General features: G+C 39.5%; 4 protein-coding genes across 5 annotated transcripts; 3 read left to right on the forward strand and 1 right to left on the reverse strand.

Moving 5' to 3' along the window:
• The first annotated feature begins 6,039 nt into the window (after positions 1-6,039).
• LOC109188978 (receptor-like protein kinase FERONIA) lies at positions 6,040-9,013 on the forward strand. The gene has a single exon (XM_019339652.1). The coding sequence runs from the start codon at positions 6,163-6,165 to the stop codon at positions 8,866-8,868; it is 2,706 nt and encodes a 901-aa protein (XP_019195197.1). The 5' UTR covers positions 6,040-6,162; the 3' UTR covers positions 8,869-9,013.
• A 1,567-nt stretch (positions 9,014-10,580) lies between these two features.
• On the forward strand, positions 10,581-12,821 carry LOC109188983 (YTH domain-containing protein 1). Its single transcript, XM_019339659.1, has 6 exons — positions 10,581-10,985; positions 11,144-11,196; positions 11,330-11,393; positions 11,518-11,560; positions 11,713-11,760; positions 12,231-12,821. The coding sequence occupies exons 1-6, from the start codon at positions 10,774-10,776 to the stop codon at positions 12,528-12,530; spliced, it is 720 nt and encodes a 239-aa protein (XP_019195204.1). The 5' UTR covers positions 10,581-10,773; the 3' UTR covers positions 12,531-12,821.
• A 140-nt stretch (positions 12,822-12,961) lies between these two features.
• Positions 12,962-14,638, forward strand: LOC109188982 (protein COBRA-like). Of its 2 annotated transcripts, XM_019339657.1 has the most exons (5): positions 12,962-13,132; positions 13,211-13,422; positions 13,578-13,657; positions 13,764-14,226; positions 14,310-14,617. In XM_019339657.1, exons 2-5 carry the CDS (start codon positions 13,362-13,364, stop codon positions 14,558-14,560), a joined length of 855 nt encoding a protein of 284 aa, XP_019195202.1. In that variant the 5' UTR covers positions 12,962-13,132; positions 13,211-13,361; the 3' UTR covers positions 14,561-14,617. The 2 variants fall into 2 exon arrangements, with proteins under 2 accessions (XP_019195202.1, XP_019195201.1); XM_019339656.1 differs by having other exon boundaries at positions 12,962-13,422; positions 14,310-14,638.
• A 91-nt stretch (positions 14,639-14,729) lies between these two features.
• On the reverse strand, positions 14,730-17,017 carry LOC109188979 (COBRA-like protein 4). The gene is made up of 6 exons (XM_019339653.1): positions 16,876-17,017; positions 16,697-16,776; positions 16,118-16,574; positions 15,860-16,007; positions 15,432-15,709; positions 14,730-15,202 (listed from the first exon to the last, which is right to left on the reverse strand). The coding sequence occupies exons 1-6, from the start codon at positions 16,928-16,930 to the stop codon at positions 14,919-14,921; spliced, it is 1,302 nt and encodes a 433-aa protein (XP_019195198.1). The 5' UTR covers positions 16,931-17,017; the 3' UTR covers positions 14,730-14,918.

Genomic DNA, 17,017 nt, shown 5'->3' on the forward strand with positions numbered 1-17,017 from the left:
CTTCTCAATTTGAGAACTTGCCTAAATCCACTAAAAGCTCAATATTTAAAGTACACTGTTAGGAACCTGAGATTACACAATAGAATGATCTTTCCTACCAAACTATTGAAACCTAAACACATGTACTACTTTCTAGGGGAATTTAGTATCCTATTCTCAAATACTCTCGTACCTCACAATTAGATCTTGAAAGCTTGAGTTCTACAAGAAAGGACAACCCCTATTTATAGTAGCTATTCCTAACAGATTCGTGAATAATAAAGTTATTCCTAATCAGACTAGAACTAAAAACTTCAATAACAATTCCCTTTAGAACTAGTACTCTTCAATAACTACTCTTAGGCTTGGTATTCCTTTATAGATCCGGAATTCCTTTTGCACATAACTTTGACAAAACACTTTGAGTCAACAGCCCCTAATAATGTTCCTTCTTAGCTTGCGTTTTTATGAAATGTTCTGTGATCTGCTGAATGATGTTTATCGGAATTCATTTAACTGTCCATGATCTTAATTATAACGCTATGATGGTTCAATAATTCTGAGTAATTTCTCTTGAATGTGAACTTTTCCAGGGTAATGATGCCAACATTGTTAGAATTAACTACTCAAGCTAAGGTAGCAAGATAACTGGAGATGACCTTTGGTTTTAGGATTTTTTGGGGTCTACGGAGGTCCAACACAACCCGTTAGATTGGAAGAGTCACCGGAAAATGAAATAGAGATGACTTTTAAGGAGAAGATGGCTAAAAAAGCAAGTTATTTTGTTTATAATTTCTGAGTCTTTTCTTTGATCTCTCGGCTAAAAACTTGGTCCTTTACATTGGAGGATGGTAACTCTTTATAGGCGACTACCTTCTGCCAATTTAAATACAGTTTTAATATGCAATAAGGGGAAATAAAAGGCTAAGAGCCCTTGGGTCGTCGTTACTGGGCTTTCCCAACAGCTGGATCGACCCCTATTAATGGCGAGCACTGAAGCGGCAACGGTCACCTGCTGAGTCGACTCCTGTTAGTGCCGACTCCTTGGACTCGGTTCCCCACTCGTTCGAGCTCTATACATAGTCTGCTCAAGGCCCACAATGTAGATATTTTTATCCTTTTGGGCCCATTGCAGCAAGTCCATTCTTTGGTCCACTCTTTCTTGGGCCTCTAGCCCATTGGGTCCGTACCCCATCAGGCCATCAATGACAGTCAAGGAAGGCCGGGTTTAATGGTTCAATACTGATGATCAGGTATATATTGTTCTTTAGATATTTTTGTTGCAGTTCTGTTTTCACTTGATAGAGCCAAGACAGGACTGGGCACATGCCACACTTAATTTCTCTTCACTTTCAAACCCCACTTGTGTTATTCTTTAAATTGGTGGTGCTAAAATGCAAACACGCAAGTATACTTATGGACCTAGCAAGCTAAGGGATGGCTTCATGGAATCCAAACCATAATATCAATTGTTAACATAATATACATAAACTCTTAGGATGCATAATACATTGTGCACTCTGGTGCACAATATAATTTGCTTCATAATATAGTGTAAAATATTATGCGGCCCTCACAGGTTTAGCATGGGACAAACTTGGACTATGTATTATGCAGCCCGCGGGTTTCACGACCAGCTCGCAAAAACCTGCCAAAAAAATCCGTTGTGAGACGGACTGGCCCGCATTGACACCTATAGTGAGACTTATCTCACATATGGCCTTTAATTTGCACTATTGGAGTATGGTTGGGGATATTTGAGATGAGTATTTATGATGGACTTAGACGTGAGTGGAAAAAACAAGGTGCACAACTGCAGCACATGCAGATTTTTCTTCAATATAATTTCGATCTCTTTCACAGCCTTGTCTGCTTCCTTCAATGTTTGTTCATCAGTTCCATCAAAATGGGCCATCACACCTTCAATAATTCTCCCACAAATTGCAAATTTAATACAAGTATCTACCCAACTTAGTCTTTTTAATTGGATAATACCAGGCACCATCCTTCTTTCTTTCCTTTTTTTTATAACCCAGATTTTTCGACTTTGCCTAACTATATTCTGAACCCCAATGCTCCTTAAGTACAAATTTAAAGCTAAGGCGGGGATTTCAAGTTCCCACACTGCATGTGCACAAGATCGAGGTCTGGTCTCTATTCGGCTCGAGTTTTAGGTGAAATTTTCACTATAATTAATTGATCAAAGTTTCTCAATAACTCTTATAATTTTAGTAAAATTTGAACCCTTATCTAGTCAATAAATATAAGACCACCACTTGAGCTCGGCCCGGAGACCACCCTTCCTTCATTTCTTGAAAGGAGCCTGGGAACTAAAAGTAGAAGAAGACAAAGTCAGCCAGCTGTAAACCTTTAATATACTCTGTATAATATGAGTACTATCCCAGGTTCCTGTCTGATCATTCATTCCAGAAGACGATGACTGGAAGTCAGAGAAGCTGCTCCTTCATGCCTTCTCTTCTACTGTTTCTGATATCGCTGCTTCTTCTACACGGCGGCGCAGCTTCTTCCGTCGAGGCCACAACGGCGGCGTCCTCGTGCAGCAACGGCACGAAGGCCGGAGATTGCGTGTCGGTGGCGAATCGCCGCGTAGAAGATGAAGATGAAGCCCCCGCCGGCGCCGGCGGACAATTCATGGATAGTGTACGACAGTTGCCTCACTTGACCGATAAAGTTCAAAAACCACCTCCGGTTTGTCATACTAAGATATATGCAGGTCACTGTTACGTGCCAGCCAATCCACAGAGTCGAGGCTGTCATGCTTACGATCGCTGCCGGTAGATCTGATCATATGGTCGGAAGTTGAACTCCGGGCACACAGCTTTGTTACTGAATTAGTTACAAGACTTTTGATCATAGTCAATAATTTGTATTATTGTAATAATGTAATAATTATTATTATTATGATGTTTTTCTACCTGTCCTTTGAATTATCCCCTTATTTAATGTGTTGCCGGAAATTGGAAAGTGATCGAAAAACGAAGATTTGTTAATATAAACTCCCGTTTCGATTTTTTTTTTTTTAAATTTGTGAAACTTTAGTTCAATCATTATTGCATGGATCATGGTTCACACAATTGTGTGGATCATAAATAAAAAGTACATTTTTAATATACTAAGGGTACATTATTTTATATAATATAACTTCAATACAAAAATAATATATTCTTAGTATATTAAAAATGTACATGATATTCATGATCTACACAATTGTGTAGACCATGGTCCGTGCAATAATTTGCCCAGTTAGAACGACAACAATTATTGGTGATTGAAAGTAATTTTGATGACTTATTGGGCCGATTTTTTATTTTTCTTTTAAAACCATAATTGTAAAAAAAATAAAAATAAAAAAGAACCACGGTGGAGTCGTACGAGGAGACATATATGCTTCTACGAGAAACACAAACGATGGTTTCCACTTTCTACCATAATACAATGGCTTTGTTTGGAAAATGCCATTTGGGAATAGCTTTTAGTTTATTGATGATCAACTTCAATTGTTTAGTCAAATAACTAGATTTTATGTTCTATAGTACATTTTTTAGATCAATTTTTGGATTTAAAATCATTATTTTTCAAAATGTTGCTCTAACGAGGATTTCAATTCATTTGTTTGCTAAAATAATTATGAAATATTATTATCCCGAAGAATTTACCCAATTATACTAGAAAAAACACAATTGATGATCTAGCTTTTAGAATGATTGTTGATTGTTGATGATATGGAGTTCGTGAAAAAGATGTGATTCTTTTTATTAATATTGAAAACTTTTTAAGTGTTTAATAATTATAAAATTGACATTGTGTTCTTTTTATTACAACCATCATATGAACGTAATATACAATTGAGATTATTCGTTACTTTTTTACGAGAAGACTATGCTGTCATCATATATATAGAGAGAATTACATTTGTGTGAGACCGTCTCACAATGATCTTAGTCTGTGAGATGAGTCAAATTTATGATATTTATTTGTTTTTATAATATAAATCATAATACTTAATTATTACAAAAAACAAAATAAAAAAATCAAGTTGAAATAAATAAGTTGTTACTAGCAATTATTATGTAGTGTGATAATATCTCATTTATTATTTTAAATGGGTGATTATATATTTATATGCGAAGGGTTACTTATATATATATATATATATATATATATATATATATATATATATATATATATATATAATAATAATAATAATAATAATAATAATAAAGTTCATATGCGGTGGGGTCTTTCCGTGCGGCGGTGCGGCGGAATTTCAGAATACACCAACAGTGTTAACAATATGCACCAACAGTGTAAGAAAAACACACCACAATGAAATGCAATAAAACATCACAAAATACACAACAGACTAAAAAAAAATACACCATATAACTCACCACCTCCAATGGTGTATTTCCGAATAGTGTATGGTGTTTTTACTCACACCTAATGGTGTGTGTTTGGTGATGCGGGGCTCTGTTTACTCTGTTTTTTGTGGTATATTTTCCTAACGTTGATGATGCATATTTGTTGAACTATTGGTGATGCCGCACCGTAAGAGATCGTCGCACCGTAAGACACCGCCGCACCTGAACTCGCCTATATATATATATATATATATATATATATATATATATATATATATATATATATATATATATATATATATATATATCACATGCGGATATTGTGCCCAGCTGAAAGATGTGGTTGGATGATAGCATTGATCTCGCTAAAAATGATCGTCTAGATTGAACACAGATTAAAAACAAAATGCGGTGACAATTTGATTTTTTTTTGCGTTTAGGTCAAACTTAAGGTGCATGATTTTCCTTCTTAAGGTGCGTCAATTTTTCAGTTGAGAACTTAAGGTGCGTTTTTTTGTTAAAACTTAAGGGGTGTCGGTCTAAAACTTTAGGTACGTCTTCCCATAGCTTAAGATGTGTCCTTGTGCTTAAAGTATGTCAGTTCTTTAGTTGAAAACTTAAGCGCGTTTTTTGTTGAAACTTAAGGTGCTTTGGTCTAAAATTTTAGGTGCGCCATGTTTAACACTAAAGGTGTGCCATATTAACACTTAACGTGCGTCGTCCTACAACTTAAGGTGCGTCTTTGTAACACATAAGATGCGCCATTTTTTACATTTTGCTTCTTTAACCGAGGGCGCGTCTTTTTTGTTTTTTTTTTTTTTTTTTTTGTTTTTTTTTTTAAAAAAAAAATCATTAATTTGAGCCGTTGATCTGGATTTGATCAACGTCTCAGATCGTGTCTTTTTTAAAAAAATAAAAAAGAAAATTCATTGATTTAAGCCGTTGATTCGTACCGGGCCGACTTGTACCATACTCAGACTTCCGGGCTGGTCCAATTAAGGAGTAAAGTGCTGACCATATTGGTTTTTCCATACGAGAGGAGTTCGAACTCCCAACCTCTCGGCAAATTATACTGTGCACCAGCCCAAAACGACGTCGTTTTGGACCTTTTCACATGTCAATTGTTAACTCCTTAAAAAAAAATTCATGTTCGGATGTATAGAATTGTATAATAGAATATACATAATTTTATACCTGAAAACATAAAATTTTATACCTGAAAACACAGAATTTTATAACTGAAAATTCCCATGTTTCGAATGTACAGAATTATATAATAGAATGTACAGAATTTTATACTTGGAAACACAGAATTTTATACCTGAAGATACATGATTTTATAATTGAAAATTCTCATGTTTCGAATGTACGGAATTATATAATAAAATGTACAAAAATGTATACCTGAAAATACAGAACTTATCAAAACGACATCGTTTTTTGAGGCGCGGAGCCCACATTATTATGTACACCCTCATACACGTTATAACGATATCGACCTCTCCTAAAGAATGAGAGTGCACAGACATACACTGGCCAGCCAAGATGGTTTAAAGTTTCCATACTCAAATTTACTCCAAACTTTTAAATATCTAATATAGACAACTTTTTACTCAACATACAATATAAAAAGAGTTCTACTACATGTACTCTAAAATTCTCATGTCATAAAGCTGGTATTCACAGTGTATCCGACGACTTCCAAGTCAACTCTATCTTCTCTTTAAAGCCTAATTACCAGAGAAGGTTGCAGCCAGCCGGCTACCGTACACATATTAACACTTCACCGTTGATAGCCGCCATGCTAGCCTTTGCTCTCCGTCTCTCCTTCCCCATCATTATCTTCCACTTCTTGGCTCTCAGATTAGCCGACACCACTGCGGCGGCGGCGCCACTTTATAAAGCAACCGAGTTCTTCCTCCTGAGCTGCGGCGCGCCGTCGAAGAGCACCTCACAAGATGGACGTGATTGGGATACGGATAACCACTACCTGCAATTCATGCCGACGAACACGGCGGAGCTATCTTCTCCGGCCATTGCGGAGCAAGGCCCTTTGGCCTCCCAAGTTCCGTTCACCACCGCGCGTGTCTTCACCTCCGAGCTCACATACTCCTTCCGTGTCTCCCCCGGCCAAAAGTTCCTCCGCCTCTACTTCTACCCTGCCAATTACTCCGCCGCCGCAGGCGGCGGCGGCAGAAGATTCAACAAGACCGATTTTTTCTTCACCGTCACCGCCAACAACTACACCCTGCTCAAAAACTTCAGCGCCTTCCTCACGGTATCCTCGCCGGACCCTTTCGTATTCTCGCCGGATCCTTTTATTAAAAAGGAATTCATCGTTAACGTTGATGATAAACAGCAACTGAACCTTACTTTCTCACCTTCTCCTTATGCCTTTGTGAACGGAATCGAAATTGTGTCCATGCCGTCGGATTTATACTTCAGAGGCGACAATAATAATTATCCGATAATAAGTGCTGTCCATTTTGATAACTCGACAACCATGGAAACTCTATACAGGCTGAACGTTGGGAGCAGGCATCTGGGGCCCAAAGACGACACGGGCATGTTTCGTGAATGGTCTGTCGACGACTACTACGTTGTCGATCTAATGTATCAAACGCCGTTCTTGCCCGTACCGGTTTATTATACTAATCAAACTCCGGCTTACACCGCTCCTGACCTAGTTTACACTTCGGCAAGGGTCATGGACAAAAGTAATAGAAATGGCCTTTTTTGGCTGTTCCCTGTTGATGCTGGGTTTTTCTATCTTTTCAGGTTTTATTTCTGCGAATTTGAGCCTGAATTCACGACTGTGTATCAACGAGTTTTCTCAATAGAGATAAATAAACAGATGGTAGAGGATGATGTTGATGTTATTGATCAGAGCGGCGGCCGTGAAGTTCCGATAATGAAAGACTACGTGGTTTTTGTCCCTGACCCAGATCGTCGCCGGAGCAAACACAATGTTTCTCTCGTGTTGCGTCCCAACATGAAAGACAAACCGGTGTACTTTAGTGCGATCTTGAATGGGTTAGAAATTTTTAAACTCAATGACTCGACGGGGAATCTGGCCGTGCCCAACCCTCCTGAAATTCCGGCCATTCAATCAGGATTAATGCCGGAGAAGAAGGGTAGAAAAGGGTTGGTAGCAATTATTGGAGGATTGGTTGGCGGAGTTGCTGCGTTACTCCTAGTAATAATTCTGATCATTTTCTTGATTTTCCGGCGGCGGAAGAGGATGCCGAACCTAGCTCCAAGTGTCACAAAGTCATCGTGGGTCACCATGGCCAGAGACTCAATTACCACACAAAAGACGGGAGGATCCGACGGCTCCCGTCTGCCGTTAGATCTCTGCAGACATTTCTCCCTAGACGAGCTCAAACGGGCCACCGGTAACTTCAACGACAATTTCGTCATCGGAAGAGGCGGGTTCGGGAAGGTCTACCTAGGCTACATCGACGGCGCCGACAAAACCTCCGTCGCGATCAAACGTTTGAGCCCCGAATCCAGCCAAGGTTTCCGCGAATTCCAAACCGAAATCAAGATGCTATCCAAGCTCCGACACCTCCATCTCGTGTCCTTGATCGGATACTGCGACACCGACAGAGAAATGATCTTAGTCTACGACTACATGGCCCACGGAACGCTGCGCGATCACCTCTACAAGGCCGCCGGGAAGCCGCCGCTCCCGTGGAAACAGCGGCTCAAGATTTGCATCGGCGCCGCAAAAGGCCTTCATTACCTCCACGCCGGCGCGAGACATCCGATCATTCACCGGGACGTCAAGTCCACCAATATTTTACTGGATGAGAAATGGGTGGCTAAGTTATCAGATTTCGGGCTGTCCAAGGTGGGCCCACTAGGTGAAGCCGTAAGCCACGTCAGCACCGCCGTCAAGGGCAGCTTCGGGTACGTTGACCCGGAGTACTACAGACGGCGTCAGGTAACGGAAAAGTCCGATGTTTACTCCTTCGGAGTTGTCTTGTTCGAAGTGTTGTGCGCTAGGGCCGCCGTGATTCCAAATCTGCCGAGAAATAAAGTCAGTCTGGCGGAGTGGGGCCGCCGGAGTTATGAAACGGGGGACGTCAGCGAGATTGTGGACCCGAATTTGAAGGGCCAGATCGCGTCGGAGTGTCTGATCCAGTACGTGGAGATCGCCTGCAATTGCCTGAAGGATCAAGGGATCGATCGGCCGGCGATGAACGATGTGGTGTGGGGCCTTGAGTTTGCGTTGCAGCTCCAAGATGCGGCCGATAAGAGAGGCGGCCTCTCTCCGCCGCGCACGCCGGAGAGGCCGGGCTTTCCTTTGCTTGCAAAGGGCGGCGACGGCGAGGCGGCAAATAAGTCAGACGAGGATTATGGTGGCGCGTTTACTACATCCGAAAACGCTGAAAAATTGTTCAGGACTAAAAGCAGTGCCACTGCTACTTCTACAAGTGATGATAGTTTGAGGGGACAATCTCACACTATTTTTTCAGAGCTCAGTAATCAATTGGGTCGTTAATACATACAGAATACATTGTTCTACTATACTTGGAACAACATTTAGCAGCTATATGTATCAACTAATTTTGATAAACTACATATGTGTGTTATTTTGTATTTTCAGCTTAATGTATATATTTTTAATTTGCAACATTTAGCTTATATATTATTAGCCAAGCATTTTTTTTTTTTTGGTCATTTGAATGTATGTTTTGAGTGTAAAGTGTCATATGTCTTTAATCGACAAAGGATCACAAGAAATAAACCCTTAACTGATCAGCCACTCCCATATTCTCTTCCTCGAACTTGCACTTACTCAAAAGGGTTTGATCTAGCTATATGGTCTTAAACTATAGCCGTAAGAGAATTATTGGTGAATTGAAAAGCTTGGGTGGTGATGTAATTGTTCAATAATAATTCAACTTGAATGTAATATATATAATATTAATTCCAGCAAGGCGGCTTGACAATTCTAATGAATTGATCGGTTTCATTGTTCATGAAATGGATGGTTTTTGTCATGTCGTAATACATTTTTCTTCTGCGTGTTAGTTCGTGCGACTGACAGAACAATTTTGCCAACCTGCATGCTATAAGACAAGGGAAAATAATTCAGAATGAAAGCAAAATCAATGTCGAGGGGGCCATCACCTTCCATACACGCCACCTATATATGTAAGCAATATTCATGATAATGGTTCCAAAGATATTTTTTTCTTTTCGGTTCACAAGTCAATTGGCCGGAAGTGTGTTACTAATACAATTGTAATCAAGACTATGTAGTCTAATGGTATGCGGGTTGGACTTTCATTTAGAAAGTTATGAGTTCGAGTCTTAGTGGAAATGATTTTTTGTGTTTTAGTAGGTTGAGAAAGAAAATACAATTGTAAAGTCATAGTCGTCTTCTCAAGCTTTCTCTAGCACTATTTGCACGCGCTTGGGCTCATAGCTTGCAGTACATATTCAAATTTCTTTCTATTTCTGTCACCTCATAATGGACCCCACAAAAACCCAAAGAAAAACTATAGATGGAAATGCCATAAATGTTTAACATGACAAATCTTAATATCTATAGAACTACGAATTAAGCCTACAAAAACTTAATATATATTGAAAATTTATTTTTAGGTGATATACTATAAATGAATATTTAATACATTAAATTAAAATTGAATTTTTAATATATTAAAAATGAATTAATATGTCAATAGTTCACAATATAACGATTAGGTTGGGCAGGCAAATTATGCCGTGGAACCTTGTCCACCTTGCAAAGTGGATACGGTTCATAATTATTAATATATAGTTCAAAAATTATGAATATATAGTCTATAATTATGAACATATAGTTCTATTATTATGAACATAGAGTTGGAACATAATTATGAACATATAGTTCTATAATTATGAATATAGAGATTCAATAATTGTGAATATGAAGTTCAAAATTTATGAATATATAGCTATATAATTATGAACATAAAGTTCTGTTTCAATAATTATGAATATGAAGTTCAAAAATTATGAATATATAACTTTATAATTATGAACATATAGTTCAGTAATTATGAACATAGGAACTGTGTTCATCTTGCAAGGTGGACACGGTTCCACAGCATAACGATTGGGCTGGGCATGTTTGGGCTTAAAAGGATCAAGGGTTTTTTGGGCCAGAGGAAATTCAATCTTTGAGGTCCAAATAAGCTTGCCGCATCTATGGCCCAAATACTTATCTAAACGAGTTCGCTCTCGCTTATGGCAAACTGGCAATCCAAAGCAAAAAGCTCCGCGGCGGCGCTACGGTGATCAAGAGCTCAGAGTTCGGCGGGAAGAATACTAAGCCTGAGCGGCGGCGAGGCGGTTAGAGAGTTAGCCGAATTTGAATTGAAAGTGAAGAAGGTTTTAGAAGGAGAAGAAGAAGAAGATGAGCAGCGGAGGTGGAAAGAAAGGGCCGCCGAAGCACGCTAACAGATTCGCCTGGAAGCCTAATGCCGGAAAGAAGATAAACGAAACTGAACCGGGAGGGAGGTTTAGGCCTCTCTCAGAGATAACTGGGGTTTGTCTACGCTGTAAGGAGCAGATTGACTGGAAGCGCAAGTACGGCAAGTACAAACCTCTCGCTGAGCCTGCCAAATGGTAATCTACACCTCTTCGCCTTCCTTTCTTCATCTGTGTTGTGTGTATGTTCTGCATATGCATTCCTTTGTATAAATATGTTGTGTGTTCTTAATTTGTACTCCGTATTAGTAAATTTTTTATGAATTGATCTCCTGGAAACAATGGATTTTTAACAGTCAGAAGTGTTCGAAAAGGAACGTTCGTCAAGCTTACCACAATATCTGTACTGGTTAGCTTCTACTCTGATTGCTTTTGAATCTAACAGTCCTTTCAATTTGAATTGTGTTTTTGGTTTTAATGAATGGATGTTGTAATAATAATACTCCCTAGTAATCAATGAACTTGCTCCTATGGGTGTACAGCTTGTGCAAAGGAGCATAATGTATGTGCCAAGTGTTCCTGCCGAGTTGATCGTATCATTGGAAGGTTTCAGTTTTCCCCATGTTTTATATTGAAAACAGTGGTGTTTTGAATTGTTAATTTGTCTTGCTCAATTGCTTATTTGTGTGAAAAATCTTCTTATTGTGGGTGTGTATTCATTGCCTTGTAGAGATTTATCTGAAATAGAGGCCGAGAAGAAGGCCCTTGAAGAGGTTCATGTTTACTCATGATTTTTTTTTAAAAGCTTGTTTACTTTTTGATTTGCCAAATCTACCATTGGCTTGATCTTTTTTATTTACCTTATTTCTTGTGGTTGCTGCATTACCTTGCAACTTGTTTCTAAAAGATTCTTATTTGCATACAGGCAATAAAAAATGCTCGTGAGAGAGATAGGAGAAGTCTACTACGAGCTGTAAGGCACACTAAAACTTCTTTGCTTTTATAAATATGTGTTTTATAGCTGTTTTATCTTGTACTGGGTAGTTTATGCTAGGGTTGAATGGCACAAGAAAAATGACATCTCCGCCCATGGCTTGGAAACATTAAGACCTAGTGACAGCTTGCAACTTCGTGTACAAATTTGATAACATGTGAAAATGAGTGTGTATAATTCTGTATGAGCAGCCCCTGCAAGTGAAGATGGGGATGTATTTGGTGAGTTATTGCCAAAGAAATTGGGGAACATGTTTGACCATAGGTTGAACCAATGCCTGAAAGCTTTGTGTTTATTGACAAATAGAACTACATGAGATAGAGAGAGATAGAGAGAGAAGGAAGGGTTGGGGGTGGAGTCTGCTGTAATTGTATATTGCTCTGTGATTTATCATTGAACTGCTTCAAATATTTCAATTTTGAAGTTCTCATCTAATGTCGATATAACAGATGAACAAAGGAAAATCTCATAGTTCAACAAAATCCCAATCCCAAGATGAGAAGGTTGGTGAACTAGACCTGGGGGGATCTACCCAAGATGATGATGATGCAAATATATCAACCCAAAATGATGAGGAAGTAGTTGAACTTGCCTCATCACTTAAGCAATATGCTAAATTCAATGAGGAGGAGGAAGAAGAAGAAGAAGAAGAAGATGATGATGATGATGAGGAGGAGGAGGAGGAGTTGGATGATCATTCTGATAAAGATGATTATGTTGAGGAAGAGACAGGCAGAGGAAGAGATTGATCACATTATTAGTTGAGATGCATTTCAGGGAATTTTATTGATGTCAAGTATGTCACGTTCCCTTTATGGACGTTGAGTATGTCATATCCCATAGATCACTTGAGCTAGACTAGATGAAGAAGTGAAGAACCATTAAGATTTTTTTTTTTCCTGCCATTTTGCAACATAGAAGCTTGCCAGTTTTGCAGCAGACTGAATGTAAACGAGCTTTCATATATTTAATATATCTATAAGATGTATAATCCACATAATTGATTAGCCCATGTGCTTCAAGACTTTTGTTTATTGAGATACAGTTGATGTATTCATTCTACTTCATCTTTGTTAGTGATTAGCCCATACGACTCTCCAGTTTGTTCTATTCAGCTGGGACCTCAGCCAGTACTAGATTTTTCCTGTTAAGTGTCCTTAGCGAATTTATTTGCAACTATGTTTTGATGATATAATTTTTCTTCATATCCTCTGGGTTTTTTATACTTATTTCAACTATTCATTCAAATTCAAAAGAATAAATATTTAAACCTTGACTTCATCTGCAAGGAAATGAAACTACATGCTGCCCTATCAAGTTAAAGATTCTTGCTTTGCTGTAACTTTCTAAGGTCAACATTGGCTCTTCTTTTCCAAAGTGTTAAATAATTAAACACTCTAAAGAGGAAAGTCAACTTTTCCTCAATTAGACAATGCAAACATGGCACATTGGCATGTGAAATTGTGAATAGAAGAAGTCAAATCTGTGGCACATTGGTTCATTCTCCTACTCTTTCATCTTCTTGAGCAAAAGATTGGGAAGCCAAGAGATTTGTGGTTTGCTCAAGATTTCTGGCCAAAATGACATATTGTGTTGTGCTAGTGGCATTCTTGCTTTCTTGCTTCAGTTTCACTTCAACAGGTATGCCCATATCTCTCTGTCATTGTTCTTGTATTCATTATTGATTAAAGGTTGGCTGAAATTTGAAAGATTTTGATATACTAATTGTAATGTTTGATCAAAGTGTTTGAGATTTTGCAAATTTGAATCCATTCCTTAACACCCTTCTTCTGCAGATGCTTATGATCCATCTGACCCCTACGGAAACATCACAATAAAAACAGATGTTCTCAGCTCGACTCCTGATGGTTATGTTGTAAGCCCCGGCAAGCTTCAGCTGTCCTACATTGATCTGAAATCTGTGATAAATACACACATGGAAGTTTCTAACTAATTGATCATTTTCACACTGGTATTTGCAGGCTGTTGTGACGATTTACAACTTTCAGCAACACAGGCGAATTGAAGCGCCGGGTTGGAATCTGGGATGGACATGGTCGAAGAAAGAGGTGATATGGAGCATGGTGGGCGGTGAAACCATGGTGTCTGAAGAATGTTTTAGGTTCAATAGCTCCAATCCTCCACAATCATGCACAAAGCACCCAAGATTCGTTGACTTATCCCCTAGTGCTCCTTACAATCAGCAGATTGCAGATTGCTGTAAGGGTGGAGTGCTTAGTGCATGGGGGGAAGATGCTGCCAATGCTGTAAGCTCATTCCAAATCACCGTTGGGGCAGCCGGGACCACTAACAGAACCGTGAGGATGCCTAAGAACTACACATTTTTTGCGCCAGGACCTGGTGGTTATACCTGTGGACCAGCCAAAATTGTTAGACAAACAAAGTTGGTTACTCCAGATCTGAGAAGATTGTATCGTGCAATGAGTAAGTAGTTTGATTCCAGTAGATTGATTGATTGAACTTGTAATTATTCTTTGTTGCAAGCTAATTTGATGTTTCCATGGCAGTGACTTGGAACGTGACCTGCATGTATTCAGCATTCCTAGGTTACAAAGATAGTTCGGGGAGTATCGCCTTAGCTCCTGGTCCTGATCCAGGTACTCGGTCTGCTCCAAATCTCGCACCTATAGCTACCGTGACAGATTCACTCAGCCCAGCACCGCTTCCTTCTTCTTTCTCTTCTTGTTCTCCATCTTTCTCCCTTTTATCTTTCTTTCTTGTTTCTGTCTTTCTTTGCTCTTTGCAGTCTGTGATGTGATTTAATTTCTTCTTGGTTTTGGTTCCCTGGAAGCATATTCTTGGACATGCAATATAATAAAAATTACACCTTTTGCTATTCTTGATCAACCCTACAACTGTAATTCTTTAATGAAAACTAGTGTCTGACATTCCAATAAAAAGTTGAAACATTTGTGCCATTTCTGTGGTGTTCAAACTTCAAATTATTACTCAGAATAACAGCATTCCCATTTGCACATGGAGGTGATTATATTACAGATTTGCAATGTGTTCATGTTACATCAAAGTTGCAGGTATACCACACCCAGCTTAGTGCATCTAGGTTGTTGTTGATCATAAACTTCAAAAATTTCTAGTTACAGAGGGGCAAAACATGATCAAAACAATGCACTGAGGTGCAAAAGAATTGAACAGATCAGTGTTGAGAAGAGGGCTAAGTTTTTGTGTGCAGAGTTTGGCAGATATGGATATGTATCGGGTGGTGGCATCAAGCATTCATCACCATTGAAGTAGACCTTCCTGGGAAAACCCCATCCTTGCTTGAAGCTGAAACTGTCTTTATCCTTCTGCATCAGAACCTCAGACTGCACATTCCCAAATCGCCCTGCTTCCATTAGTAAGTCATTGTAGAACTTCATCCCATAGAACATTCCTGTGTCATCTGCAACATCAATCACAAAAGATTAATGTTTTTTCCCTTGTAAACTGACTTTCACTCTGTCAATCTCACTATTTTTTAGGTCAGGTGTCCTGAGCAGGCCCTAACTGCTGTAGGAGGCACCTTTAAGCCTGTACTATACTCAGACTAATCCCCGTTCATGCCAGGCAGGCACAATTAAGGGGTAAAGTGCTTTTAGTTTAGATTTTTAGTTGAAACGGAAAGTGCTTACTGATGGAACCGTAGGGAACGACCGGTTTGTAATCGAAGCTGAAAACTTGAGTGACATTGTTGAGATTAGGGTGTTGAACAACAAGAGTCCAGAGAGAATAGTTCATTCTGTAGTTGAAGTTTGTGATGGCAATCTTGACTCTCCAGTATTCTTGGTAGTTAACCTTCACATGCCAGTGAACTCTGATGGGGCACATGTGTTGTGTGCACTGCAACAATGGTGCATTGTCTTTTCTTGGAGTGTTTATGCCAACCACACTGAGGAGTTTTGAATCACTCCTGTAATCAATCATTCACAAGAAGTTAAATTAGAGTATTTCACATCTAAATGTCTTTTTTTTTTGGTTTTGTTTTGACCACTTTTGGGTGGTCGAAATTAATGAGATTTCGAGCTGTGAAAATTGTGTGTAGCTCAGCTGTGTGCCTTACTTGATGCATTTGTTTTTGTTCTCACAGCCACAAGCACAATGAGGACAAGAAGTGATGGTTTCATTGTAGAAAGTGGAGAGGGAAACACAGCAACTAGGATGTTTTCTGGCTAGAAACTGAGAAAATGTGCATGTCACATTCCATGTCACTGCAGAGAAAAACCAGGTATTAGATTGACAACTTTCAAGAACATATCAAACCATCGAGCATATAAACGTGTAGTCTCACTATTGACCTAACCGGGCAGAAAAGACTTACTAAGGGCCTGTGTTTTTCGACGAAGATCAGGGGTGAAGAATTTAGTTGAAGGCACAATCTTTGCAGGGCCACAAGTGTAGCCAGGTCCAGGGCCAAGCAAGGTGAAGTTCTTGGGGAGTTTGACAGTCTTGTTGGACGTGCCAGCCTGGCCGACGCTGACCTGGAACGCTGACACGGAAGCCTGAGGGTCCTGGCCCCAAGAAGCCAACACCCCACCTTTGCAGCAGTTTGAGAATTGCTGGTTGTAAGGCACACCAGGCAACAAATCCACCACAGTTGGGTTCTTTTTGCAGCAGTGTGGAACACTGCCTTTGAACTTGGAACAATCTCCTTGGTCTGTGGTTTGTGCTCCAACCATTGTCCAAATCACCTCTTTCTTAGCCCATGTCCACCCCAAAGTCCACCCAGGGCTCAAGATGTGCCTAAACATTTGGAAATTGTTCATCGTCACCACCGCCTACAACAATAACATTAAGATCGCCTTCAGTAACACGAGATATAGAGAATCGGAGAACAGAAAACAACGCCTGTTATGGAGAAACAGAAAACCGGAGAACAGAAAACAGGTAGTCTACTTACTACATAGCCATCGGGCGTCCAAGACATGACATCCCATTTAATGGTGATGTTCCCCGTGGGATCCAAGGGATCATAGGCAGCTGCAACAACACAATCAAATCATTAAACACACACGCACGCACACACAAACACACACATACCCGGAACCAAAGACCGCACTTTCTCAGACAAAAACTCACCCGTGTAGGAGAAAAACGCAGCAAAGACGACACAAATCACAACGACATTTCTCATCGTTGCCAAGATGAAGCTCTCTCACCAACTAGTTGTTGGGTGCAAGAGGAGAAAGACAGATAGAAAGAGAGTTGGATGGGTACGTTC

This window comes from Ipomoea nil, unplaced genomic scaffold (assembly GCF_001879475.1).
Source record: "Ipomoea nil cultivar Tokyo-kokei standard unplaced genomic scaffold, Asagao_1.1 scaffold1509, whole genome shotgun sequence".
Classification (NCBI taxonomy): Eukaryota; Viridiplantae; Streptophyta; class Magnoliopsida; order Solanales; family Convolvulaceae; genus Ipomoea; species Ipomoea nil.

Excerpts from the sequence above, each read along its gene's own strand:
- LOC109188978 (XM_019339652.1), top strand. The coding sequence starts at position 6,163 with ATGCTAGCCTTTGCTCTCCGTCTCTCCTTCCCCATCATTATCTTCCAC.
- LOC109188983 (XM_019339659.1), top strand. The coding sequence starts at position 10,774 with ATGAGCAGCGGAGGTGGAAAGAAAGGGCCGCCGAAGCACGCTAACAGA. Across the intron at positions 11,197-11,329 it reads TTACCACAATATCTGTACTG|CTTGTGCAAAGGAGCATAAT; the intron begins GTTAGCTTCTAC and ends ATGGGTGTACAG. Across the intron at positions 11,561-11,712 it reads AGAAGAAGGCCCTTGAAGAG|GCAATAAAAAATGCTCGTGA; the intron begins GTTCATGTTTAC and ends ATTTGCATACAG.
- LOC109188982 (XM_019339656.1), top strand. The coding sequence starts at position 13,362 with ATGACATATTGTGTTGTGCTAGTGGCATTCTTGCTTTCTTGCTTCAGT. Across the intron at positions 13,658-13,763 it reads CGACTCCTGATGGTTATGTT|GCTGTTGTGACGATTTACAA; the intron begins GTAAGCCCCGGC and ends TGGTATTTGCAG. Across the intron at positions 14,227-14,309 it reads AAGATTGTATCGTGCAATGA|TGACTTGGAACGTGACCTGC; the intron begins GTAAGTAGTTTG and ends TTTCCATGGCAG.
- LOC109188979 (XM_019339653.1), bottom strand. The coding sequence starts at position 16,930 with ATGAGAAATGTCGTTGTGATTTGTGTCGTCTTTGCTGCGTTTTTCTCC. Across the intron at positions 16,575-16,696 it reads GGACGCCCGATGGCTATGTA|GCGGTGGTGACGATGAACAA; the intron begins GTAAGTAGACTA and ends TTATTGTTGTAG. Across the intron at positions 16,008-16,117 it reads TCGAAAAACACAGGCCCTTA|TGACATGGAATGTGACATGC; the intron begins GTAAGTCTTTTC and ends TTTTCTCTGCAG.